Here is a 27,742-nt window from a genome sequence, read left to right as displayed (position 1 = left end):
ACACCTTTCACATCCTATTTAGCTCCGGTCGCTGCCTATTCATAACCCAGCAATGACAGATTAGCATGTAGCGGCTATATTTAACGTGACTTGACTGGTGTCTGTGGATATTTGTGTGTGTGTGTGTGTGTGTGTGTTCCTGCCCCTCGTTCCCCCCCAAAAATGGTAACACACCCACACCAAATGAGAGGGCTCCTTTGAGAAATGTGTTTCTCATGTTCTCACGGTGTAAAAATTACTCTATTGGCTCCAAGAATCAGCTGCTCTGTCCACAGTGTATGGAGCCGGGCCCAGCCTCTGTGTGTGCGACTGTGTTTATGTGTGTGTGCATGCATGGACGATTTACTTTTTCAGCATGTGTTTTAGTTCTAAATAGTGAATGACAGTCTTTATGGGACTCCCCCCCCACCCCTCTCCCACCCTCGGGTTAAAACATGGACAGATTGTTTCCTGAGGCCGGACTGTTCATACAGCCAGAGGTCACAGCCAAGTTCAAGTGTGTGTGTCTGTGTGTGTGTGTGTGTGTGTGTTTGTGGACTTCCCCGTGCATGCGGCTATGTTTAGATGAACAAACACTGATACTATCAGAGGAGTGGGTGCAGATGGATGATTCAGCTCGAGGTGGGCGAGAGGAATCTCGTTTTCCTTGACGTCTTTCGGACTTTGCATCATGGAGCGGCTGTGGATCAGGACGTAGAGTTTGTCCACTAATCTAAGGGATGGTAGTTTGATTCCCAGCTCGTCCACCACAAATTCCGATGGCAGCGTGTCAATGAGATGCATGACTGATAAACAAAGCGCCACAAATAGAATCGCGTTTTGTGTGTGTGTGAGTCATTAAGATCAGAAAAGTGCTTGATAAATGCAGTTTATTGACAAATTATCAAATGTATAATCAATATATTGCAGGAAAAGCCCTTAGATTACAGCTACAGATGCTAATAAAGACACAAACCGGCAGCAGAATCTGAAATTCGTATCATTCTATTGTGTTTTAGAACTTGTCAGAATGAAACCCCAGTTTTATTACAAGTTAAACCTGTTACAGATCAATAGTGTGATGACTGTGTCATTGTGTGAGTGCCAACAATGAACAGTGGTTGTGTTTGTTTGAGGTTTTGTGTTGTTGACAGATGCAAAGAGAACATCTTCTGTCTTTCTCTTACTAATCCCTGAAACAAGCCTGTCAGGTTTACATGTGTCATCAAAATGAAAAAAAAATTGAATTCTCTAGTATCAGCATCAGTTCCCAAATATCGTTCAGGCTCCTCTAAGTCGACTTTCCACCGGACACAGTTGTGATTTAAAACCCACGGTGTGACCGAACTGTTCTGGGACTCGCTGTAATTGACTCAAGTCTCCCTCCTCTGTCAGACTCTGTGACACAGCGTCCTCTGAGGTTGACCACTTCCCTGTGGCCCCGGCCAGCAGAAACGAAGCAGACAACGCCGAGGTGCGGCCATCCCTGCGTCATCACGGACGCGTTACGTGTGCGTCCAGAGTGAAGTCAGACTGTAAATATAACCTCGTCTGTCTTCAGCGCCGCGTTCAGACAGTCTGTGTGTGACGAGGGAAAAAGCGCTGCAGTCTGACTTTTTTGGTCAAAACAGAACCGGAGAAAACGAAGGAGGGTCTGTGGGAGGAGAATAAGGAGTGTGTGTGAGTGAGTGTGTGTGTGTGAGTGTGAGTGTGTGTGTGTTGGGGAAGGGTGAAGGGGAGTTTAATAATTTCAGCCATCTCTAAAAATAGGGCGTTCGGTAAAAGAAGGGGGAAAAAAAGCTGTTCTGCTAAAAATCACAGCTCCATAGCAGCAGTTTGGATGATGTGTGCTCCCTGAGGTGGAGCCTGGGAAAGTTAGCGGCGTGTGTGTGCTTGTGAATGTGTGTGTGTGTGTGTGTGAGTGTGTGTGTGTGTGTGTGTGTGTGTGTGTGTGTGTGTGTGTGTGTGTGTGTGTGTGTGTGTGTGTGTGTGTGTGTGTGTGTGTGTGTGTGTGTGTGTGTGTGTGTGTGTGTGTGTGTGTGTGTGCTTGTGTGTGCTTGTGAATGCATGTGTGTGTGTGTTTTTTGAGTATCTGCGTGTATGTGTGTTAACAGTGTGTTGAGCTAACTTGAACGATTTGGGTTGTTTGTGGAAGTTTACGCAGAGCAGAGTTAGAAAACCTTGTCCGGAGCGACATGGCTCCGGCGGCCCCCGGTCTGGGGCCTTGTTTGGCCTGTCCCGGTTTGGTCTGGTTTGGTCTGTGGCCGCGCGCAATCCACCCCTGGCCTTTCTCTGACTCACTGGGAGACCAGTGGGGACGAAGGCAGACACAGAACCAAAAAAAAAAAAAAAGAAAAGAGCCCAGTCCTTATACGAGCAGGGAGATGGCGATCAAACATAACTGAGTAAAGTCACATAAAATATGTTGGAAAGGAAAAGTCATTTGTTGGAAAGTTCTCCACTCAGGAACTCGAGGAATGTTCGCCCACCAGTTTGTGTTTCAGGGCTTTTTAATGTGCTTTCCAACTTGATATCTGGTCCCTGTGGCCGGTACACAGACCGCCGTCATCGTTTTAGATTAGGGTTCCTTTGAATGTTGTTTTTACCTGCTCGTCTATCTGAACTGGTTCATAATGGTGGCAGGACTTAGTCACTGGGCCTCAGACTGAACGTGTGTGCAGGCTCACGTAGAGAAACATGGTTTTCTGTGTTGATCCGTTGTTAAGGGCGATCACCAGAGACCAAACGTGATGTCAAAGGAAACACTGCTTCATGCAACATCTTTTCATACAATAGTCCTAAGTCGCTTGTATCAAACACATAAGACATGTGCTGCATCACTATGTGAAGGACATTAACTCCATAGATGGTTTGTGCAGTGTTGTGTAATAATATTTCCATAAAGTACAGTACATGATTTGTTAGGCTTTATAAAGTATTTTAAAGATATGAAGCATTAGAACCTTGATTTGTACATTTGTTGACTTAGGCGGCAAAAATATATTTTGGAGATATTGTATTTGTACTACATATTGTATTTGTACTTCGTTTGTGTCTTTATTTATTTATCATCATCCGACACTGAGCTTTATTTCATAAATTAGATTCTGTTCCAGGTCGTTGTTTTATCGTGTTATACAACCAATGATTAATTTCAGTTTCGACCATTGGCCGAGTTTTAGGAACTGACATGTGAATCGAGATGGAGATCTGCGTAGGAGAACTTAGAGGAAGTTCCGTGGCGTCCTCGTCATTCTCTGAATTGCTGTGATGCAAATAAAGACGCAGTTAGAAATAAGAGTTATAGGAAGTTAAATATAGTCGTATGTAAACATGTACAGTGGTGAGAGGTTATCTGGCCTCTGGGATCAGTGCCGGGGCCCAGGTCACTCTGAACTCGTCATTTCAATACTATTTGCCTAATCTCGGAGCAAGATGGCTGCAGGTGATTGCCAGTGTGTCCGGGAAGTCGTGGCCTTGATGGATGTGGGTCCCAAACAGACCAGCTGATAACGCCGACGTGTGACGTTCATGAGCGAGAGCATGTTTAAGGCGGGATGTGACGTCGTGCAGCGCTGTGGCTTTTAACATTCACCCAAATGTGTTGTATCGCGGCTGTGAGTGCAGGTCATTAATCTCATTATCAGTGGTATGAGGCGGGCCCGGGCTGGAGCGGCGTCTGCTCCGATCCAAGCCTCTCCCTCTGGCCCTCGCCAGAATGAGAACACTTTTCTTCTTATTTTTCAGTCTTTGACATTCTTGTCTGGCAGCTGTGCAAGCATGTTGTGGAACAGAGCTGAGAACCTCTTAAGCTACAAATGATCTGGAAAAGCCAGCTCTGCTCGAGCTCTGTAGTGGGGAAGAGTGCGGCCTCAATGAAACGCTCTGCGCTTCCATCAGGGCCCGATGGTAAATCTGAAGGAATGCACCGCCTGTCGGGAAAGCCGCAGCGATTCCGACAGACTCAGGTGGTGTTCGGGGATTAGAAATTAAAGGCAGACAATCCATTTATCTGGGTCCTCGCAATTTTACAAATAAAGGGCCTTAAAAAATTAATAAATTCAGATAAGATGCATCATCTGTTTTTAGGGGATGTCATCACAAAGTTTCCCGATGCTGAAAAACCCAAGAAGAAGGGTTATTAGTTCCGATATGTGCTGCGTCGTTGATCTGTTTCTGTCTGAGTTTATCCAACAATCCGTCAAATATCTGTGTCACTCATTCTTCGATAGTCGTTGGGGGGGCTGTAGCCAATCCCAGCCGACATAAGCCGGGAGGCGGGGTACTCCCTGCAGGTCGCCAACTCTGGTTACGCTTCTCGTGTTAGCTAATGCCTTTCTATCCGGCCTGTTAGTGATTTTACGAACTTGAGGAATTGCAAGTTAAAACGCTTATTGTCTTGAGAATGACGAGCGCTCGTGGTGGTTGAAGTCAAATGAGGCAAACTGTTGGTTAAAGTTTTTCAAACTTGGGACAATGGGGATGATTATTTATTTATGTTTTACTTTATGCATATTTCCTTTGCAAGTTTAATCTTCACTTCCAGTGGTTTTAAAAAAAAAAAAAAAGTCTTAAATCGTACTGGTTTCCCACTGGAGACGCCCTGGTTTGTGCCACTCTGCACGTTGTTTTATTTACCACGTTTCAGCTGTTCAAATTTGTGGAGGAATTTGAATTGATTCATGCATATTAAAGAATTTGTGGTTTCACGTTAACGTGGCTTTTTCATGTCTTTTCTGAATCAGAAAAAAACGTTCTGTGTGTTTGCTGCCATGGGGATAAAGATTTGCGTGTGTGAACCCCCGGGGTTAATGGCATTAGCAGCCCGTGATTGGGGCTGATGGCTTTCTGCGGCCGTAATAGCGGCTCCATTAAGTGTTTACTGTGAGCCATTCCACATGTCAGCTGTAGTCAAGCAGCCAGAGACGGAGGAGCGTGGGGCCGCCACAGGCTGGGGGCACCGTGAGGGAGGTGAGACGCAGAGGGGGGAGAAGGGAGGATGGGGAGGTCAGCTGGCTGCACAGGGGGGGGGGGGAGGTTGAGATAAGTCGTTACTGAAAGGGCGGTTTGGTTTTTTGTTTTCTAAGAAACTTTTAGGACTTGTCAGCTCTTTTTAGACGAGGAATCGGGATCTGTTTTCAGGAGAGGACTTTGATTTTTAAAACAACTTAGTCAGAAAACGTCCACCTTCTTCACGAGCAGCCGTGGAGCTGCTGTTGTGTGAGGACACACCGATCTACAGCGATTTAAAAACAGTTAGACACATAGAAAGGTTCTGGAGCTGAGCGGCTGTAGTTTCTTTTTTTCCTGCAGTGGTGAGAGTGCACTTTGTGACCTGTGCAGTTTTCTGAGTCAGCAGACTTTGGTTTGTACCAGGGATTTTCCCGCAGCCCAGTAGCTTCGGTTGCTCTCTATCCGAGTTCTATCTGACAGCGAACATATGGAAAACATTAAATATAATACACTTTGAGGAGGAAAAGAAACGTGGCACACACCAAACTGTTCTCTAGAAATTACTGCTGAATCACGATTATTTAATTTAGTTTTCATCTTTAAATCTGCTGATTCTTCAAACGTTTTTTCTTTTTCATCTTTATAGGGTTACGAATTAAATCACAGTTTTTTGCAGCTGTTGTTTAAAGTTCTCCACTTTAAAGACTAAATAATATATTAAATTTTCTTGTTATTTTATATGTTAAGGAGAGATAAAGATAATAGAGTTATGATGCAGCAGGTTTCCTTTGATTGACAGCTGTTCCAGCCTATCATTGTCAGTGAGAGATTTTAAAATCTGAGTCCTTCAAGGTTAAGATCACAGTTTTATTGGTTTGTTTCTATATTCGAGTTACATATTTCATAGCTGTTTTTCTAACATCTAAAGAAATGTATGGTATCACTTCATCATCTTATCCCTTGAATCAGTTTGTTTTGCACCACAAACAGATAACGGATAAGGAACCTTCCTTCTCCTCATAAATACACAATGTCACCGACGTGTAGATGTGTTTTCCTACAGCCTCTGAACAAAGCCGAGCAGTTGAACTCTGGTCGTCGTGCTCGTGTCAGAGTATAATTCAGGTAGAGGGGTTCGGGGTGGTCGCAGGGGTCGGTGTCTGTCTCTGGAGCCGGAGCCGAGCGGTGAGTGCGTGATGGGGGTCATCCTGTGGCCATGTGAACAGGAAGGTGCGGGTTCAGTGTGAAGGGCTGAACCTCTTCGCCGTTTATCAGATAGCTAATGAAGCAGAGCGGTCCTGAGAGAGATGGAGCGAGGGAGGGAGGGAGGGGTGGAGGGGCAGAAAGAGGGAGAAGGGGGCAAAAGGTAAAAGGAGGAAGGGGAAAGACGGGCGGGGCGGTGTGGAGGAGTTTAAGGAAAAGAAGGAGAAGTTAAACGTGGGAATGTTAAATCCAGCGCTCCGACCTCAACTGTTCATAATAAACCACCGGCTGCTGTGATTTCACTGAGTTTTATTCCCTCCGCAATGAGAAGAAAAAAATACACAGAATATTATTTATTACATTTCCTGGATAAAAATCAGCAGAGGCCGTATCACTCAGCTCCTGCTGTAAACATTTTCTCTGGAAGCACGAGAAGCCAAACTGCGTTTCCCAAATCCCATCATCGCAGCCGTCCAGTTTACTACACGCTGCACATTCATCAGAGTGGTCGGTGGGAAAAGAAAGGAAAAGAGTCTTTCTCATTACAAGTTTAAATAATCAGCCAGTCAGACGATCAAAACAGTTTCACAGCCTCCATGTCAGTGTCGGTGATATTTCACCGACTCCAGTGATAATTCATTCTGCTCGCGCCGAGGAGGGACGGGTCGGCAGGACGTGAATTAAATCCTCAGACCAGACTTAGTGTGTTCTTTTATAATTCAATATTTATTTTTATTTTTATTATTGCTTTGACAAACTATTATTCACATTATTGCAAAATCATTTTGTGTAGCCACAGTTTCTCAGAGCCCAGGGGAGCATCTTTAAATTGCTCATCATGTCACATCCAAAACAAAGATATTTAGTGTATAATTATGTATAAAAGAATCCTTATATTTTAAAATTTCACAACTATTATGGTTGTTTTCCACTTTGCTTCATGTGTTTATCAGGGGAGGAAAGGTGCAGAAAAGCTCAAGTGAATGTAAAGTAATCTAATCTGAAGTTGACTTTCTGACGTATCTTCTCATCTGTTAAGTGACAATCTGACCCACAGACTAATGTGACTTTCTAAGATATGTCACATTTCCTGTCATTTTTAACAAGCTCAAAATGTGGAAACAATTAGAAACAGATTCTGACCGAACATTGATGTTTCAATATTAGTTCGAGGTGCCGATATCGTCTTGTGTGAGAATCTGGTTTGTTCATCAGGGGCCAGAGGGTGAGAGGTCAGAGGTCAGGCGCAGGGGAGCCATCAGCCTTGAGCGTTCAGGTGACCCTGAACGATCCTGAGATAGGACGGCCTCGCCCCCGGGAAGAGCATTCCATCACTGTTAGTGTGCGTGAGACGGCAATTAGCACTTTACTGCACAGCGGTGTGACGACTTCATTTGTGAGGAGAAATCACTTTATTAGTCTTTTCTACTGAAATCGAAATATCATTTGATCGATGCATCGGTTCCCCGTATCCCTGGTTTCTAGAAGATTGTTCCTATTAAAGTTTAATTCCTTATAGAATCTAATAAAGGTTATTTATTCAGGAGATAATTTACATTAAACCTTTTGTGCATATTCGGATCTCTCATAACTTTTATCCTGGCATTTCCTCGAACACCAATATATAACAAAGAAAAATGATGATGCAAATAAAATATGGAATATACAGTATATATGATATAAAATAGAAAATGTATTTTATATAATACATTTTAATTACTGGTAAATTTGCGTGTGTGTGTTTGTACGTGTGCGTATGTGTGTGTGTGTGTGTGCACTATTGCAGAGGGAGCACAGGATCTGCTAAACGTTCAGAGTCAACCAGCTTCTGCTTTTTCCAACGTTAGCACATAAAACACACATAATGCATCTGGCGTGAAATACGTGGACACACACACACACACTCCATTCAACACAAATCCAAGTGGAGCTAATAAAGTGCGCTGATGTGAGACAGGCTGAGAGTTGCAGTCACCTGAGCAGAGACGGAGGAAGCTAACTCTCCACCTTCCTGCTGTCGGGTCTGAATTACAGCTCCGGCTCTCGACTGTGTGGAATAACACCAGCGAGGTTTCACACCGGTGCTCGTGTGTAGCGTTACTAGTGCACTGCGTGAGTAGTTTTCCATACATCAGGTATGTTGTCGTGGTGGTATGTATGGAAAACTACCACCAGTGAGTGAAAGGTGTCACTTCAGTTCATCAGGTGTCTGTGTTGAGACGCAGTTCACATGAACGTTTGTGAGCACCTGTCACATTTTACCTCCTCAACAAGGTCACTCACGACTTTCTGCACACAGTAAGTGTTTATATAGGCAGAAATATTTTGAACATGATGTTTACAGGAGCTAATAGAATATTTAATTCATGATACACATGTTACAAACATTACATTCTCTGTGTCCGACAGAATTTTAAAAGCCGACACCCCAGTTTTCTCAATGAGATTGCTTTGCATTTGTAAAGTGAAGTTTCGCGCAATATCTTGGCATTTCTGATTCTTTATGGAAACTGAAACCTCCTGAATAACAGGTGATTAGTTCAACAAGAATCTGAACCAAGAATCAGTAAGAAGTGAAACTATTCAGTACGGACTGAATGGATAACATCTCAAACATATGCAACTTTAGATATTATTTTAAAGATGTGCTTTCCTCCTGACATACTTCTGTTGAGGCAAAAAAAAAATGTAAATTGTTGCTCTTGGACCTTCTGTCCTCACTGATTTAATTTATCTATACGTGAGCAGTCATGAGCTTTCCTCTGTCTCTCGGTCTCCGTCTGTCTGTCCCTGTCTCCCTGGTGAGTCTCCTCTAATCAGGCTGGACGTGCCAGGGATCAGCCGCTCTGACCTGCTGGCTCTGGTTCACCATAAATATTATGGGACGCCGTCGCTGGCTGTTTAATATAGAGCACGGGTCCATTAAGGGACCCAGACGATCAGCTTTCACTGGAGTATATAGGCTAATAATAATAATGCTGCTGCTGCTGCTGCTGCTGCTGCCTACACTGTGCAGTTAGAAATAGAGTCACACATGAGCACAAGTCAGGAGCTTGGAGGATGTTGTAATTTTAGTCCTTCAGGTTTATCATATCTCAAATATTGCTACTGACGTGTTTAAAAGCTGTTGGACCAGGTCAGTTTTCTGCAAATCCGTTTTGCGTGCATGTGCGCACGTGCACTCGTGGCCACGTGTGTGATTTTGTGTGTGCCAGCAGCACATTCAGCCTGTGGGAGTGCTCTGTCCTCCTTTCCCACAGTACGTGTCCCATGAGCCTTTGCAGTGACGTCAGGACTGAGGTACGGGCGAACGCCCGGCTCAGAGGTCACAGGTTGGCTTCCTGTCTATCAGGATCAGAGTTGGGCAGTGTCCAGTGTGAAGCGTCAAACTGTCTTCATGATGTGTCGGCTGGTTTAACCTCTATGTGTGTGTCTCTTTCAGGCCATGTGGCTGATGCTGCAAATGGACGAGCCAGACGATTTCGTCATATCAACAGGGGAGGTGCACAGTGTGAGGGAGTTTGTGGAGGCGGCCTTCAAACATGTGGGGAAGACTATTGTGTAAGTACACAGTCACACACACACACACACACACAGACACACACAGTCACATTGTCACATCGGTGTTACCATGAATTTTCTATGTTGGTCTCATGTTTGAATGAGAACCTGTTGAATCAGGGACAGACATGGTGGCCTTCACTGACACTTCCAGTCTCAAGTCTGAATTAAATGTCATCATGTGGTCACAGAGATAAACAGAATGAAAGTGTGCAGCCCCTTTCACACAGGTAAAGTTCAAAGTGTTTCACAAATGACTGATGAGAAGAGACAAAAAGATTTCAAATGATATAGTTACAATTCTGTTATGTTTGGTGAATCCTAAAAAGCTGTTGTGGTCTTCAGCTTTGTTTTCATCTTCTACGTCTCCTGAGTTATTTGTATTCTTCCAGTGTCACGTCCGTCACTTCTCTTCAACAAGCCAACTCGAGCAGAAATAGAAACGAGCAGCTGTTTTCTGTATTCTGTCGAATGAACCATGAAACAGATTGACTTTAGTAAGAAGCCACGGAAGTGACTAATATGTAAATAGGTTTTAAACCCCAGCTTCTGATTCTGCCTGTAAGAGAGGTTTGTATTATTCCCTCCATGTTTTGGAAACCCATTACAAGGCTCCTGTCACTTCCCCTCCTCCATCTCACCTCTCCTTCACCTCCCTCCTGCGTCCTGCAAGACGCAGGCATGTCAGTGAAGGTGTGTGTCGTCGTCCACGATGCCTGTTGTGTAGAATCGTGAAAAAAAAAACAGAAAAGTCCGGCAGGTGACATGTTTTGTCTGAGTGAGACGTTAAAGAAACAAACCGCACAAGAAATAATCAGGGAGACGTGAGCTGGATCTTTGAGCAGCTGTGGGAACATGTTTCCCCCCCGTGTAAAGATTTGTCTGTTTCCAGGTGGGAGGGGAAGGATGAGAGTGAGATCGGCCGCTGCCAGGAGTCGGGGGTGGTGCACGTGAGGGTGCACGCAAAATACTTCCGCCCCACTGAAGTGGTAAGTCAGTTTTCTTCCCGTGTTTGTGTGTGTGTGTGTGCACTGTGCATGTATGTAAGTGTCGTCTGGTGTTGTTGAAATAATGCTCTGCCCTGGATTTGGTTTCACTGCTCTCTGTCAATGACCAGTTTGAGCATATATATCTTTTTATTACAGTAATAACATTAAAACCTTTATGACTGGCCTGAACGCCCACAGCTGCAGCTGCAGCCAGGAGGACATTATACATGTGTCTGAGTTGTTGTTGAAAGACGACGTGTTTTTCAAGCTTATTATTTGTACATTTGACTCTAGAGAGTCACGGCTTCATCCATACTGATACGTTTTAAAACTAAAACGATGACACCGGTCATGTACGTGCTGGTGTAGACAGGAAGCTGACTGTCCACTCTGCAGTTGGTTGTTTAGTTACAGAAAAACACCACAAAGGAGAAAGAACAATGGTGAAAAGTACGAGCAGGGATTTCTTCTCTCGTACCCACGGCAAAGTTGAGCTGCTCAGGGTTGGAAACGTTTTGCAAGTGACTTCATCATCGTTTCCGGGTTTCCAGACCAAAACGAGCTCGGCTGCTTTTCCTTACTTCTCTGTTTTAGGGGCTTGTAAACGTTTGCTTGAATATGTAACAGATATCGTTCCATACGCTTCATGACACTGCACTGCAGATATTTCCTGTCCTATATACCTGACCTTAACATGAATATAACAGGTTCTTTCTGCATGTATCTGATTGCCGGTCATTGTGTCTGAGACCATGCACTTATCAGCACTAACGGGTCCAGTTGACAGCCCGGGCCTGCTCATTGTATGCCTTTAAACAGCTGGAATCAGGCCAGCTCGCCTCTTTAAGAGTAATGTAGGCTGCATCCTGCCGGTCGGAGCTGAATAGGTGCTCATATTCAGCCAGGGAAACGTTTTAATATTGAGGGCGTGAATTGGATCCATTAACTCTGCCAGTGACGGGGGGGTTTTCAGAGTGAATGAGCTGCTTTGACAGAATGAGAACATCTGTGTCAGTGCTTTTTTTTCTGTATCAGCTGGTGCAGGGACAAGAGTGGACAAGAGTACCAGCGTTTTTTTAACAGTATTCAAATGAGCATCCAAATCCAAAATGAGCCAGTGTATTATCCCCCCCATCTTTCTCTAGGTGTGAAGTGTCTTTGACATTCGGGAAGTCTTTCTCTCATCGCTGTCCCCCAGGGGTGTTGTGACTGCTCCCCGCAGAGGGTGTAGGGTTTCCCTGAGGCGTCGTGGCCCCAGATTAGCTGTCAGGTTCCCAGTTTAAAGCAAGGAGTGCCCCTCCGCTGAGCTTTGGCCTGGCGAGATTAGAGCTGAGATCCAGTTGAGTGACGGCGGAGGATTAGCAGGGAGGCCCCGCTGACTGACTGCCGAGGCGATGGAGGCAGCGGTCACACACCTGGGCCATTCTTCTCTGTGCATGTTGGCTCATTCATTCACAGCCGTAACCCTGAATCCAAACTGAGAACTAGTCCAGAGAGAAGTCGACAGTGACCTGTCAGCAGAGAAAGTGTTTGGTTTCTTTTCACGAGCCCCTTTTTTTTACGATGCCTCAACAAACGGGCGATATCTTCCTGTGGCGTCGATGCCCAGTGCAGCTAATGTGCCGATGTGTGATGAGCATGGAATGTGGTGCATGAAAGACCCGGTCGGTAAATAACAGTGAAACCAGGTGAACTTTAAAGTGACTGCAGGTAAACATCCACTCACACATGAAATCCATGCAGGCGGCTTAGACCGGAGACCAGAGCTGAACCGTTGAGTTGCTGCAAATGTGTAAAATCGATGTCCTTCTTTATAAAACATTATTTTAAACCAGCATGTTGTTCACAGCCATGTTTACTCGCTAGCATTCCTCTGCCTTTGCTGGTGCATTGCTGTGTATATTGGCACGTTACCGCCACTTGTGTTTCACTGGCATTGTACAGAGCTATTGGCAGAAATGAGCAACAATGTGCCAGTGCCAAAACACAAGGGATCCACTTTCTATAAGATCCTATTATTAGCACCGGCTTTGCATATTTTTGAAGCTTGAAGCAACGGTTACAGAGCATGTGGCCGTTTTGTCAAAACAGTAGCTTCTGCAGACGGATGACGAGTTGAACACGTACAGTGTGTCATGACATACGAGCTCTCAGGTGTCACCGGGAGTTATGAGGCAGCGGATCTGAGCTCTCGGAGAGAGACTGACTCATCCTGCAGAGAATCATCCAAACTGACGGAGGGGATTCAGACGTACAGTCGTCTCGGTTTACATCTGCCCGCTTTACTGTGTCTGAGCCGATTCCACCGTTCACACGTGGCACAGATCTAAAGGTTTCACATGAGGGGCGGAAAACAGAATCACTTTTCAGATGTGGTGTAAGTCCGTGTGTAAATAAATAACCGCACCGAAACGAATATCCAAACCCGAGAAAGTGAAACGTAGCGAGAGAGAGGGCGTTACCCTTAGCGCAGGTATGCTCTCCTTCGATTCCTCTTCTTGTTATTGATACTTCTTCCTTCCTCAAAGTTCAGATGCTGATCTGGTTGTTTGTTGAAACACTGCAGATGAAAATGAGTCTGCATGGCTAAATCTGACACAGGTATATATTGCATGTTGATTAATGTGCCTTGTCCCTTTTTTTAAATAAATAAACTAACCAATACCTAGAATAGAACTCAGCAGAGCTCAAACCTCCACCAAGGCCCGACACTGAAACCACATTATGTTTCTCTGCCTCACATCGGTGGTGATTACTGGTTTAAGCCGACACCCCTCACATTTAAATCCAGATCCAGGTTTGTATTCCAATGCACATGCAACTGAACACATTCATCGATACCAGCCACCAGCTATCTGAGAATTCAGTTAGATGTTGAACAAATGTTAAAGGAAGTTTAAAAAGTCCAGATTTGGATCTGCACCAAAAAGCGCTGGGGTTTTTCCCTGAGCCTTCCCACATCCGTCCATCCACTTGTGTGGTAATCCGTCCAGTAGTATTTGCATTATCCTGCTGAATAACAAGCGAATGCTGATGGTGAAGATCTTCTGGGTCTTTCTCTACCTACTGAATATTTTCAATCTGTTTATTTTAATCATTACATTCTAATATATTGGAAATGGCCTTTCACACATTCCATAAGCTCACAGTAAAGACTTCAGACGTTCATTTTTGTTGTTAAATTTATATTGAGACTTCATAAAAGAACTGGAAACAGAAAAAGTAAATATTTGTGATTGTTCTGACTTTTAAAAAGAAGTGTAATGACTGTTTCTGTGTTAATGGAACGTGTTTGTGGCTCAGAGGTGAACGGTTCACTTACAGCCGGCGGTTTCCTCGCTCTGTCTCAATATCTCTTCATTTCTATGGGAGGGCTTAGAGAGACTGAAGTGTTTAACCTCTGACCCCTGCAGACAGGAAGTGACTGACACCGAGCTCACAGCTCAGCATTGTGGCTCTCCTCAAGTGGAAATACCTGTCATCAAGAGAGTGTGTGTGTGTCCGTGCGTGTGTGCATGTGTGTGTGTGGTTGTGTGTCCGTGTGCGTGTGTTTTTAGCTGACTCAGACTCTTTTGTTGCAATGTTTGCTATAGAGCAGCAAGAAACTTTCAGATCCGTGTGAGGCCCCGTGTTTAAAATGTGCATGTGGCTGTGTGTGAGAGAGTGTGTCCTCTGGCTGTGTACTAATGTATATGTAATTCATCATTATCCCTGTCAGTGTGTGTGTCTGACATGAGCTCATTTATCTCCCCAGCCCCCTGGGACAGGAGCGAGCAGTCAGGGGGAGGTGTGCGAGGGGGTTAAATATGCAGGTGCGCTCCACATGTGGTGCGAGTGTGTTCCTTTGTGTGTCCTTGTGCACTTGTCTGTGTTTAATTTGGGATCCGACGCCCCGGGGCTGCAGAGTTGACGGCGAGTTTGTCTGTGGTCACGGACGCCGTTTGCCGGATGTGAAAAAACGCACAGGGCTAATCAACGCGGGCCAATCGTTTTCTGCAGATCGTCACACGCGAAAGTGAAAGACGTGCGGTTCGAAGCTGTCACGGGTTGTTTTGAATAAAGCTGCAGGTAAGTTTCATACAGCACCAACTGTCCTGGCTGCTGTTAGTTTCCATTGTATCGGCTCTGCTGAGCTGGCAGGCGCTTGTCAGCTCGTGGGTCCGTGCCAGCTCTGAGGTTTGGCTCAGGTGAGCGTCTTCTGCCTGAGCCTTTCGCAAAGGCGTGTCTCTGTGTATTGTGCTCTAATGGGTATGATTAGTTTTAGTTGCCAGGTGATATATACGGGATCACGGCTTTAGCGATATCTGCTGTGATCGGATGGTTTCCTCTGTTTGGTTCTCACAGTTTTCTAAAGACGGTGAGAGATTTATACGACTGGGACTGACTACGTGTGAGACCCGCCTTCATGTTTATTCAATGCATGTGATTCATGGAGTGGGATGCACAGTGAGAGTGAGAGCGCCCGTATTATGCTGTTGGGGTTTTTTCCGTTTCTTTAATGCGCCATATATTTTGTTTTTGTGCATGTAAAAGTTCTGCCGAGTTACAAAGCCCGCGGCGAAGAGAGACCGCCTCCCGCGCAGGAAGTTTGAAACGCCCTCATTCCATGCGTTTTCTGTTCTGCCCATAAAGCGTCTGCGTCACCGGGTACAAAGTAACATACCGAACTACCAGCTACGATACAATTGACGCCATTGTTGCCCTGGCTACAGCTGTGTTTTCACACTGGATCGGGACGCCTCTGGGTATAGGGGTGTGACATACGCGTTTGATAAATCACAGGAAAATGGGGTGAACCCGCTGACCAATCAGAGCGGAGCGCGCTATTTGGAAAGTAGGCCAAGAGCCGAAACGGAGCGGTTCAGAGCGACGGGGGGAAAAGAGGTGAGCCAAATTAACATTACCTGTAAAAATTAAAAAATCAACAGGGAAAGAAAGAGCGAATGTGGAGGAGAAGTGGGTGTGTGAGTGAACATCGATGAACCGCGTAGGAAAATGTTTTGCTCAGGAGGGAGTGTGTGTTTCTGGGAAGTCGATTGTTCTCCTCGTTAATTGGACGATAAGAACATCGCCTGGATTTTTCTTTTTCTTCTCCCAAAGTCTCACAGTTTATCTTCAGGCCAGAAACAAAAGAGCAGACGAGTGAAACAAACACAAAGGTTGTCTGTAATTTAATATCGCTCCGTACTGCTGTGGAGCTGAGGAGGATTCAATTCAGAGAAGGATCACAATTGTTGCAACACTGACTCAGAGGCCTGAATATTTTTAAAATCCAGTCCCAGTAGCACTGTGCTGTTATCATGTTTACTATATCTTATAAACCTGAGCTCATGTAGAGTTAAGTTTCACCTCCCTTTGTTATATGAGCTGCAACTTGTAATAACACATCTGTCGTCTTCAGATTCATCTTCAAACTCCTTCACCACTTTCTACTTTCCTTAAAACACTTACCTTCGTCTTTCCAACTCACACTGAGGCCGTCGCCTGAGCCAGGCCAGTTAAACGTGATTCTTTAAGGGAATCAGCTCCTGTACTTCCAAGCATTGATCTTGTTGAACACGACCACATTGTGCTGCTGCAGCTTCTGTCGGTGAACTTCTCAGATCAGCGAGTCAAACTAATAACAATCCCTCTGCTGTCCTCAGGAGTCAGTGCCCTCACAGTTTAGAAACACTCACCACCTTTGCAGGATAATGTGTTGAGTTTGTAGTGTTTTAAAATGCATTAAAAAAGATTTTAATGTTAGGTTTATAGTCAGAATTTTATCTAGTGTTTATTATTTAACAAGTTGTAATCTAAGGGATCATTGTTGTGACCTGAAATATTTATTTAAGAAGCACATTTGTCTCGTTGGAATCCCTAATTGTTGATGTAGGCGAGTGTGTGTGTGTGTGTGTGTGTCTGAATACATGCAAGCTGAGTTATTGTGTGTCTACACGTACACACTTGTGCGTGTCCGCACTAATGCAGCCCGGCCGTCATTCTTCCAAGTTCATGTGTCGCTGCAGGGCATGAAGTGATGGAAGTTGAGTGACAGCTCTGTGGTTTTTGTCCAAACACTCACTCAGAGGAGGAGGAGGAGGACGAGTGGTGATAAATGGGAAGTTGTCTCTCAATCTGTCTTTATCTCTCTCTCTCTCTCTCTCTCTCTCTCTCTCGATTACTCTTCCACTGACATTTTCTCAGCTCACCCTTTTGCACTCGCGTCTTTGTCTCACTCACAGTGATGCAACAGGAATGAACGTCCTTCCAGGTGAGATTAACCTGCCCACAAACAACAATCTCTCCGTCAGCTGGCATTTGCGATGATCTCGCAGTGTTATAAAACAAAGTAGAAAACATTCCTGGATCTGCACCAGATTTTTAGAGCTTCTTTCCTGACACACACCACATTCTTCCAACCGGTTTTGTGGTTATCTGTCCAGTAGATTTAGTTTAATCCTGCTGAATAACAGACAAACAAATGCAGGAGAAAACAACCTCCTCAGCAAAGGGAAAAACAATATGTACAAAAGTACAAAAGTGAATACATGTTTCGTAAAATGTCTCCTAAACAAAGAAATGGAATATAAACCAGTGTGCACATGTGATTGGTATGAACGCTCACTGTGATACAGCCACAGTAGCAGCGCCCGTCTGTCATGTCACGCCGTCTCCCTCATTTCTCTCCCGTCAACATGTCGAGGCAGACGGCCGCCCACACTGAGTCTGGTTCTCTCAGAGGTGGAACTGATAAAGTTTTCATCTTCACTGTCGCCAAGTGTTTACTACCTGTGAAGTAAAGTGCCTTCATGTAATGTATGCTGTGTTTTGGCTCAGTTGAATTTAATTTAAAAAATCTAAATATTGAGCTAAATACAACACCCAAAAAACGAGTAGTGGTACAGATGAGCACACACATCTGTAATAAAGATCAAGTGCGTATGACTTCCCCAGTGTTCCCTGCCATCTATAGCTAGAATTCCTCTGTGTATATTAACAGGGATTTCCATCTCCAAGCTTGGCAGCTGTGCGGCAGGTTAGCCAGAGGCACCGCTGCTTCACTTCCAAGTTGTTTATTCTATTTAATCTTCTTCCATCAATAATCTTTTTTAAAATTAATTATATAATTAAATCGATTGTCAAAATTGCCTGTTGTTGGATTTTCCACCAGGTGATCTGCTAATAATTTTTCTGGCATCCCTGCGGTGTACGGTGGCATGAGTGGGCGGCTGTTTGTCTCTGTGGTGTGTTTCTGATTGACAGCCAGGGATCACCCTCTGAGGTTCCCATGTATAGAGAAGCTCAGATGCAAATTACACTTTGTTAGAGTCACGTACTAGCATTCCCTGCAGTGCACTCATGTACCGTCAAACCATGACCGATTATGCAAGTTTATTCTTGTGCGGCACAAACAAATGTGAAAAGCAGGAGTGCTACATACCACTGCTGCTGCACGGGCCTGTGTGGAGCGTGGAGTGTGTGCGGCGTGGGCATTGACAGACAAAACACACACGGTCCGTCAGTCCAGGGTTTTTGATTTATCTTTGTGTTCGTGCACAGAGAAGAAAGACGCTGATCAAATAAATCCTGCTCTTATCTTCGCTGTGACCCAGTACAACATCCTGCTGCCGCATCTGATCTCAGTCCGGCTGCTCCGCGGAGCCATTGTTCTTTTATTTATTGACACAAAGAGTTCAAAGTTTCTACTCACAAGCAGAACTGACGGCTAAAAGGGATAAGAAAGGAAACTGGCGTGAAATGTGGATTGCATTCGCACCTGTGAGATTTTGAAAGACCAGTTGCTCTGCCTGTTTGTTTTTAGTATCCAGATAGAAGGTAAGAATCAAAAGCTTCCACATCAACCCCTAAAAATAGCCCTATTGTGACACACCACACCTCGAGATCTGTCAACTGCCTGTCCGTCAGTGCGTGCATGTGTGAAAGTCCGCGTCCTGAACTTCCTTCTTGTGTCAGATTGCTGTCATTCCAGAAGTGCGATACGCTGAAGCACAATTCACCAGAAACACTCTGGCTCATACGCCATCCGTCCTGTCGTCATTGGACGAGGAGCCTCAGACAATGGCTTCTCTGATCCAGGGACTAAGGACACTGGGTGTTGTGGTTACCTTTGATTACTGTTACTGGCAAGTGGAGTCCACCCCCCCCTGCTGAGGTCCTGCATGACAGGGACACACCTGAGAACTCATCTACTTGAGTGAATTTAAAGACCTTTTCTGGTCACTGACCTAATTAGACATCGTCAGAGTTCTTCTTGAATGCATTCCTTCTGGCTGTGTGATGAAGTGTGTGATGAAGTGTGTGACCTCCCTGCCCTGCGTCACTTACGGATCTCCTGACTCTCATAAGCACATCTATTGATGGCCACCACAGATGGGACCTGAGACAAAGACAGACACAGGAACATCACCTGTTGTTGAGCTATTCAAAATCCCAATTAGAGCCACTGCAGAGCGGATGCAGAGACACGCAGGTGCACAAGCTCGTGTAGCACTGTCACACAAGTCATGAGAAAATCCATACGTTAAGTTAAACAATGCTGAATGGAAAGTAACAGGTAACGTGCAGCACATCAATCGCTTGGCAGCTTGGCGACTGTGTCACCCACACCCAAAACAGAAATATGCACAACAACAATACCTTCATGAATTCTTCAAGCAGCTTTATTCTCTTTGTCTCAGCCCATCGCTGCCGGTTGCAACTAATACGAAGCAACAACTCTAAAGACCTCCAGGCCAGACTGCTGCTGTGTTCCCATGTGTTGGTGCGGCTGCAAGACGGACTGCAAAACTGTCACTGAAATATTATGGAAAACTACGCTTGTAATATTATATATTCTACGAAATATCGTTATTCTTATTTCAGTCATATTCTTTTCTCACATCATCTGTCGGCTGTCTGTCCTCGCAGATAAATCCCTCTTTCTTCATTTGTTATAGGTTCAAAGTTACAGATTGCCGCTGAGCAGATTGTAAAACCTTTGAGGTGAATTTCATACGATAATCTTAACTGGAATTGTCGAAGCCAAATATTCTGACCCGAGGCACTGATGTATTCTCAGGTCCTGACTAACACAAATATGCAACTGATCCTGGACTCACTGGCTGACATTTTTAATAACACAATACTTTTAAAATGTTGTCAGTAGATAGAAGTTCTCATTTGGACTTTTTATTGTCTTAAAGTCTTAAAGACGTCTTCAAAGCCGATCGAAGAGATCAAGACATTTCACCATCATATCAGCTTGATTACCGACTTGAAGGCTGTGCTGCTGATTGGTCAAATTAAAACAAGGTGTCTATCTTATGGTGTCTGTAACACATGGTGCATTAAACAGAAATCAAATATGAGCCTGGAGCCCGATGGAGGAGGAGCTGGTGCCAGAAAAGGACTCAATGTCAGTAGCATGGCAGATAATTCTCAAACAAACTTATCAGAACAGTTCGCCTGACTCTAAATGTTACTGCTCCTCAACTGTCTTCGTCCAGGTATTCACGATACCAAGAAAAACTCAATCAAACAAACATCCATGGGTCCATTATCCGCCCACGCAGACCAGTGAATGCAGTGCATATTACGTGTTACTTTTTCTTTTACGTAAATCTTTTCCTGAACCATAACAGGGCCGATTGTTCAAACCCACAGAACCTGGTTTGACCTGCAGTCGGGGCTCCAGGAACTGCAGACATATAAACCATGTCAGACAAAACTGTGGGAAAATGTATATAAAATGCTGCAGTCATGAAAAAAATGGCGGTTTGAATAATTCACGTGGGTTAAAAGCATCATATAGTTTTAATGTAGTGTTGGAACCACAAGCAGAGACATAATGTATATGTGACACCGTCGGACAATGTGGAAAACTGACTTCAAGGCTTCTGAAGAGGGAAATTCAAGGAGGGTTCAAGAGTTTATTTGGCTCATGTATTTAAACTTAGTTTAACGAATGGGCAGCGCTGTGGAACCTGCATTCTTTACCTCTGTGCCGACAAGACTGGATGTAGAACTTCATTTTTTAAGAAAAGTAAACCCTACTTTCACTATCCTGTTTTTAAAGATGGTAATTAAGACATTTGTACGATAGAGGACGTGGTGCGAGGAGTACAAAGTTGAGAACCTGAGCTGCATCTTCAAACCCTGCCTGCTGTCTCACTTCTGTACACGTGGACCTTCGCTGTAAAAAGTACCCACGCCTGTTGTTTTCAGAAATTGACGATCTGCCAATTCCAATGTCGATAGAGCTTCGGCAGAGAGAGCTGCAGATGCTGTTGTGCCATGAGACGAGCATTGTAGAAGAAGCATAGTGGAAACCTCAGAGTCACTGTGGTGTCTTTTGTAGCACGAGAAGAGCTGGCGTTGGACTTTGTTTTACCTCATATATCCACTCCCAGGATCCCTGTAGCGACGCCTCCGCCCTCAGATTGGGAAAAAAAAGACCAGACGAGTTCTGTTTGAATTACCGTCAAGCGTCTTTTCAGCAGATATTAAACAACCTTTCCTCTTGACCCCAGCCTCTCTGCTTTTACCATCTGAGCTCTCTTGTAAATATTAGTAACATTAGTGACAGACAACTCGTGCGCAGATGCAGTTAGAGCTGCAGCGAGATCGCAGAAACAGTGTGTGATCCCCGTAAGGAGCAAATTCTTCCTCCCATCAATGAGAAAAACAGGTACGGCCCCACAGACATGTGTGCTGCTGACATAATGGCTCCTGGCAGGCAGTAACTCATACAGTTCTGTCCCTGTGCTCCACGGAAGATTTTAACAGCATAACTGCGTAATATCTACTACTTAATGAAGCCTGAAATATGGAGGCTATTTCAGAGTTTCCCAGTATTAAGTTGGAATTCTCTTCAGGTTTTTTAAAAACACAGGAGGCTCCTCAACCGCTCAGCTGTTTTATATCCTACTACTTAGAGGAAAATTCAGTTCTTTTACAATGCGGGGTGACTTTTTATTAATGTGGCTTTTATATCCCTGTGGGTCATTAGAGGATATTAATCAGCAGGTTGATTATAGAGATACAATGAGACGGGAACGCAGCGAGACAACGCCCAGCGGTGAGGAACACCAGGTTCCTTCCTGAGACAGTTCCTACCAACAGTTCTCATCTGAAGTCACCTCGACGCACCACTGATACGCAGAACAACACAGACGATCGACTCTAACAGACCCGTCTTGTTTCAAAAATAACATGCCTCTCCGCTCCGCTGTAATAAAAGCATCACTCATCCACCAGTCACCTGCTGACAGACGAGTGGTGGAAAATCACTGCAGCGCTCTGTGCGTCTCTGAGGGTCACATCTCGACTTTACTGAGCCAGGTCAGACTAGGTGACTGTTTCCTGTCGTGTTCTCCGTGTAGGTTTGACACGTTTACTGCTGAAGATGTCGAGAGCCGTGAATAGAGCTCCTGAATGAGATAAACCTCGGAAGAATTTAATCTTAACAGTAAAATCAAAAAGACCACAAACAACCTGAAGGTGGAAATGAGAATGAAATCAATCTGCTCCTCGTTAAACAGCCGTTGCTTTGCTGTAACTTTTCACGGTTCAACGTTGACCCTCTGTATTTGCCTCGGTTGTGCAAAGCGCAGGTTAACAACATGGTCAGGGTAATTGAGCTTCACCATGATGAGCTGGGTCTCCTCCAGATGAAACGTGTGTTTGTGCCTCTCGTTTCTACCTCCCTCTCTAGCAACAGAGTGATTTAATGCCCTGTTATCATAACCTGAAAGAAAGATGGACAGAACACAAAAACAACACCAGGGTCATTAATAAAACAGAATTTTTCCTTTTAAGGGACACTTGCACTTTTATGCTGTCGTAAACTGTGTGATACCGAGTCGATGACCTGCCAAGATAGTGACCCACTAACTATGTTGAACTGGATTCTTCGATCTGAGGCTTTTCACTGAGGTATTCACCTTCATTTGTCAGTTATCATTCGGTTAAATGCGTGGTTGGTAAGGACGGGGAGGAATAAGCACCTATTATTATCCTGCTTTATGTCTCTGGCAGTGTGGCGGTGTCAGTCGGAGGCCGGCGGTGGAAGCCAGGGGGCCGGTTTCTCGAACCGCTGGCTCTCCGAGGTGCTCCATCTCGGGGCCGAGGCACTGAGACCTCCAAGTGAACCACAGCTGTTTGGATGGAGAAGTGCTGAGGCAGCAAGCTCAACCTATTTCACTGGGTGGAGTTCCTATACTGTTATGTGCAGTAGGTCTTAAAACAGGACGCGGCGTTGCTCGGGCCGGGAGCCAGTTTAAGACTTTATTAACATGCAAACATCCCACAGCCCGGATTCACACATCACTCTCAACGACTTTGTTTTATCCCACACGTGTTTCCCAGTGGCGGTAGTTGGCCACAGCATCTGTGATCATTTTACGATGTACGTGTCAGAAATTAGTCTGCGTTTTTAAAGAGCAGCATGTGTCTGCGCTTCACCCTGATGTTTTGGGTGTTGCCGAACAGAGCGAGCTCCAGGATTCCTCAGATTCCTCTTCGTGGAAGCCGGTGATAAGGGGAAATGCGAGGTAATGAGAGGCCCAGTGTTCTGACAGCAGTTTGCCTCGCTGATGGATTGAGGTGAATGTTTGAACACCAGACGGACATAAAGAAGCAAATGGCTTTTATGAGCGGCGTGATTTATCCAGCGAACAAGCGTTGTCGAGCTCCGCCGGCTGAATTTATGGCACTTGACACACGAAACGGGCTATCAGGGCTGAGTCTGGATATTTGGCAGGGCCCCACGGTACTTTCACAAAAAAAGGAAGGATGAAATATTAGCATTATTTTAAAAGGTTTCCGTATATTAGGGAGGAATTGGGTGTCCTTTTCCAAGATGGTTCACAAGAAAGCCATTCACTTTTCCCTTACCTACAATTCTGCTGTCTGGAAACACCGCCGGCAGCCGGGCTCTCCGCTGCGCTGGACGGAAAAACGGCGATAAAACACAAGGTTTCACCCCCAGTGTGAAAGTGTCAGTGTCCAGTTCAACTTCTCAGACAATTTATTTAGATGTTTAGGTTTGTTTTCTGATGAATCCAGACTTAGATACTAGAGCCCAGTGGATATGTTGGTTGGCTGATGATATCGGCCAATAGCAGCCTTTCATAGACATATCTGCAAACTGTATTATTGCCGATATGAAAGCTTTTATTTTACAGAATTAACTAAAAAGCTTAGAGTACATGATAAAATACACTAAACCATAGTAATGACAAAAATGAAAACTGAGGAGGAAGTGGAATCTAAATCTTAGATCTGGTTTAAAATAACTATGTGAAGTTGAAGGGATTTAATGTTTGTGTGAGAAAACGATCACCTGTCAGCTTCACTGACGTTAAGCTCTTCCCTTCACATTTGATAGAAAGTCGAAGTATATAATTAAAAAGCCCGATGCTCTTGAGGAACCACAGCCTGATCAAAAGCAGATTTGTGTTGAGGGAGAGCGAACTTCACCCACATGCACATGTTAGGTTCGGGTGCGGTTTTCTTCGGTATAGAAGCTATGATTTAGGACACTGCTCCGCTGTCGGCCATGTGCACATCACACTAAGTGGCTCGTTTGACTCTCGTCCACGAGCAGCCACATGAATCGAGGAGGTTAAGAAGTTTTGTTCTGTAAATTCTTATTTCAAAGTTTTCTTTTAATTATATCCTGGATTCTCCTCAATGCGTTTTTATGTTATGGTTATGAAAAATGAACCGTTTAAACATAGTCGGCGAGATAAATCTGCATCACGTTTACAGCGGTGCACCAGAATTTAGGGCTCAAATGTTTCTCAACAAATATCTCCTCTAGAGATTAGATTTCTATCCATCTATATAACAGAAATTGTGATTCGATCAAAGAACCAGATGTTTTCTAACACAGTTGTTCATCCTTTTTACAGATGATACAATCAGTAGAGTGTCACGTCCATCTAAGCTGTAGTCCCCCAACTGTCGAGCAGCTCATATTCAGACCTTTTCCACTACAGGATCTTGACAAAAAAAATTAATGGAGGCTCTAGTTTCCACCGCTCTCCCTCTTCGGGGGCAAGTAGCTGCAGCTAAATGTCGTCACTGTTCAGGAGGTGAGAGAAAATGCAAGTTCCAGGTATTTCTGTTGATTTATTACAGAGAATTGGAAAAAGTTGGATGTGGACAAGTTGGAATTCCACTTTTTGATTTCTTCACTTCTCATGAAGATTTACATGAACTGCCCATTTTTAAGAAATGTAGAAAGTCAAGAAACTAGCACCAAAGGCTCCCAAGGCTCAGATTATGAGAAGCCACAGGTTCCAGGTTAGATTCCTTCAGTGGAAAGGACCTAATCGTCCCTGCAGAAACAGCACTTTCACTCCTGGAACCCTGGACGCCCCAAATAACTTGTCCTGCTTCGCCATATTATTGTGAAACGGCCGTGTTTTCTTTGCAGAAGGTCCTCACAGGTTCAGTGTTTCCTCCCTGTAACCGGACCCACCTCAGCACTCGAATGGAGGCTTAATCCGGGGTGTAACGGAGACACACCAACACAATGACACAAAGGGGCCAGCGGTGTTTTAAACATGTCCATCTCATTGTGCGAGTGCTCCCTGAGATCAGAGAACTGTCTGTCAAGGGGACCCTAAAACGGCTGTGTGGATGAGGGAGGAGGGAGGGGAGAGAGTGTGTGGGAGAGGAGACGGAGGGCTTCCGACGGATACCGCTCCCATCGCCACGCGTGAACTGATGTGAAGTTAGACGACAGGAGGCTGTAACCCCTGGGAAAGGATCTGTGAGGGGAGAAGGGACAGAGAGGGCTGAAAAATGGGATTGACCCTTAACCCTCCGTGTTGGTAATGTGACACTGGTATCTCTATTGTGGAGGGAGCGGGGTGGGGAGGAGGTCACCAGGGGAAAGGGAAGGTAGCCGCCACACCGCACTGCTGATTGGAGCTTCCTGTGGTCAGCCACAGAGCTGCAGTTTGGAAACACACAAACATAAAGCGCACACTCACGTTTTCAGACAAACCGAACATTGAGAGGAGTGTCGAACAAGAACAAACTTTTAAATCATCACAAACTGCAAGAATAACAACATGTCTCATGTCAGGCAGGCTGAGATGGAGAGGTTTGGAAAAAGGCTGCTGGTTCTGTTTTAATACGGATGGAGATGTTTACTGCTGCGGAGCTAAAACACCCGTCTGACATCATTTTAGTCTTTAAATGCCTTTTTAAAAGTATGAAGAGCTTTTTCAGAATCAAGTCATATCAGTTTTGCTGATGGACGTCAAAGAGGGACGTCAAGATGCCATGATGGGAATCGCTGCTAGTTGCATCTGCACATAATTCCCCCTTGACCCTTACTGCTGTAGCTCATTAACATTTCAGTAAAGTATGAAAATGAGAGGGAGCTTATCTGCAGAACTCACAATGTGAAGAAGAGCCAAGTGTCACTGATATCAACAGTCAAACAGCATGCAAAACAACCCAGGTCTGCTGCGTCATCACTAACCTACAAGGATTTGAATAATGTCCGGGGAGCAGGGAATGATTTATTCGTGTTGGATGATTTCCGTCTTCCCCGAATCTGCAAAGAAACAAAACACTTCTCCAACATTAATAGATGTATAAAGAAGTTTGAAGTTGAGGCTGGTTTACACGTCCGTGTTGTGGTTTCACGTGCTTCCTCATTTAGTGTCACAGGTTTTATTTCTCGATTCAAGAGCACAGTGTCTCTACTGGCACATGTAGCTAACAACCTGTTGATAAACAAACTTTTTATGCTCTGCAGACCTACTTGGAAATAATTAGAACCAGACTGCACTCCAGCAGCTTTTATTAATTATTAATTAATATCCAGGTACCTCATTGTGTGGCTCCTTTAGTAGGAAACAACTCAATCAACTTTTACTAGACTAAGTGGAGAGGTTGGGCTCTCGGGGGCAGAAACTTGACTCTGCAGTGATTTATTGTTTAACTGAGCCGACTCATTAAAGTTAGCTGTAACTGATGCCATTAAAACTCTGGCCTCCAGCCAGACGCTGGGTTGTGTAACACCCCAGCTTTAGCATGCAAACTGCCGTACCTGAAAAAGATTTGACTACGCTACACAGAGAACTGTGGTGATTTCTGCTGGATTTCTCTGTGTTGGAAGCTTAAAGCACTGAGACGAACTGAAAGTCGACCGCTGCTACTTCTTGACTCGAGCGGGTTCGTGCAGGAGCCTCTGCTCTTAGGAGAAGGAGAAATAGAGATTGTGTGTGAGTGAGTGTGTGTGTCTGGCAGTTTGGTATTTCCTGAAGGAGTTTCCTCCTACCGTCAGAGCGGAACCACCCTGGGCCCCTCAGCAGTCCAACCCACAGACTGACCCGGTACTGCTCCCGGAGAAAAGCAGAAATGCATGGCAGCAGTGTGGAGCCGCGCTGGATACGAAGGTGTACAAATATAAAAGAGGCATTGATAAAGATGCTGACAGACGGATGGAGTGGGTTATTATCGAGGCATGAACGCATGGTCTCGCCAAAGCCAAGACAATGTCTCCACTTCTGCTTCGGGCTACAGGCAGCCATCCGACATTCTGAGAGCCTTATTGTTTCTGTGCTGCCCATATCCACATACTGTGCCCTTATCCTGTGCTCGGGGGTTAGGTGTATCTTCAGCTCTTTACCGTAATTCGTTCGCCACAGTCCGCCCCGGAGATAGCGAGGCAGCGCTGAGGCTCGCGGGCCAGGGTTCGTGTGCTGTTAGCCGGGCCGTGCTCGGCTCCGGGGGCCTGACGAGAGAAACCTGCCAGACGAGGAGGAAGGAAAAGAGAGGGAGCCCTGTTGACAGGGCGAGGGAGAGAAGGGTGAGTTATGTCAGGCCGTGTCTTTGCCCCCCCGTCCCAGCTGGGCTTCATTACCCAGAGTTCTCCACTGAGCAGCTTCGGGGGGAACATGGCCACTGGAGTGTCCGACTCACAGAGCAGAGGGGAACGTTTCTGAGGGTGAACTCAGACCTGTGCTCTTTAGAAATGATGCTGTTTCTTTTGAGTAACTTTGTAATATGAAAGAAGGTAAAAAAACTATCAAGCCTCTAAATCGAGGTTA

At 45.0% G+C, this 27,742-nt stretch overlaps 1 protein-coding gene across 1 annotated transcript in view; it reads left to right on the top strand.

Annotated features, from left to right (window-relative positions):
* Positions 1–27,742, top strand: part of gmds (GDP-mannose 4,6-dehydratase) — a 140,307-nt gene that overhangs the window by 95,537 nt on the left and 17,028 nt on the right. Inside the window, exons 8-9 of the mRNA XM_035177347.2 lie at positions 9,578–9,696; positions 10,589–10,685. Coding sequence (XP_035033238.1) covers positions 9,578–9,696; positions 10,589–10,685 — 216 coding nt within the window. The remainder of the gene's footprint in view (positions 1–9,577; positions 9,697–10,588; positions 10,686–27,742) is intronic.

Source organism: Hippoglossus stenolepis, chromosome 14 (genome assembly GCF_022539355.2).
Source record: "Hippoglossus stenolepis isolate QCI-W04-F060 chromosome 14, HSTE1.2, whole genome shotgun sequence".
In the NCBI taxonomy this organism is placed as follows: domain Eukaryota; kingdom Metazoa; phylum Chordata; class Actinopteri; order Pleuronectiformes; family Pleuronectidae; genus Hippoglossus; species Hippoglossus stenolepis.
The sequence above is the reverse complement of the archived record's forward strand: the minus strand, read 5'-3'. Positions and strand labels throughout refer to the sequence as shown.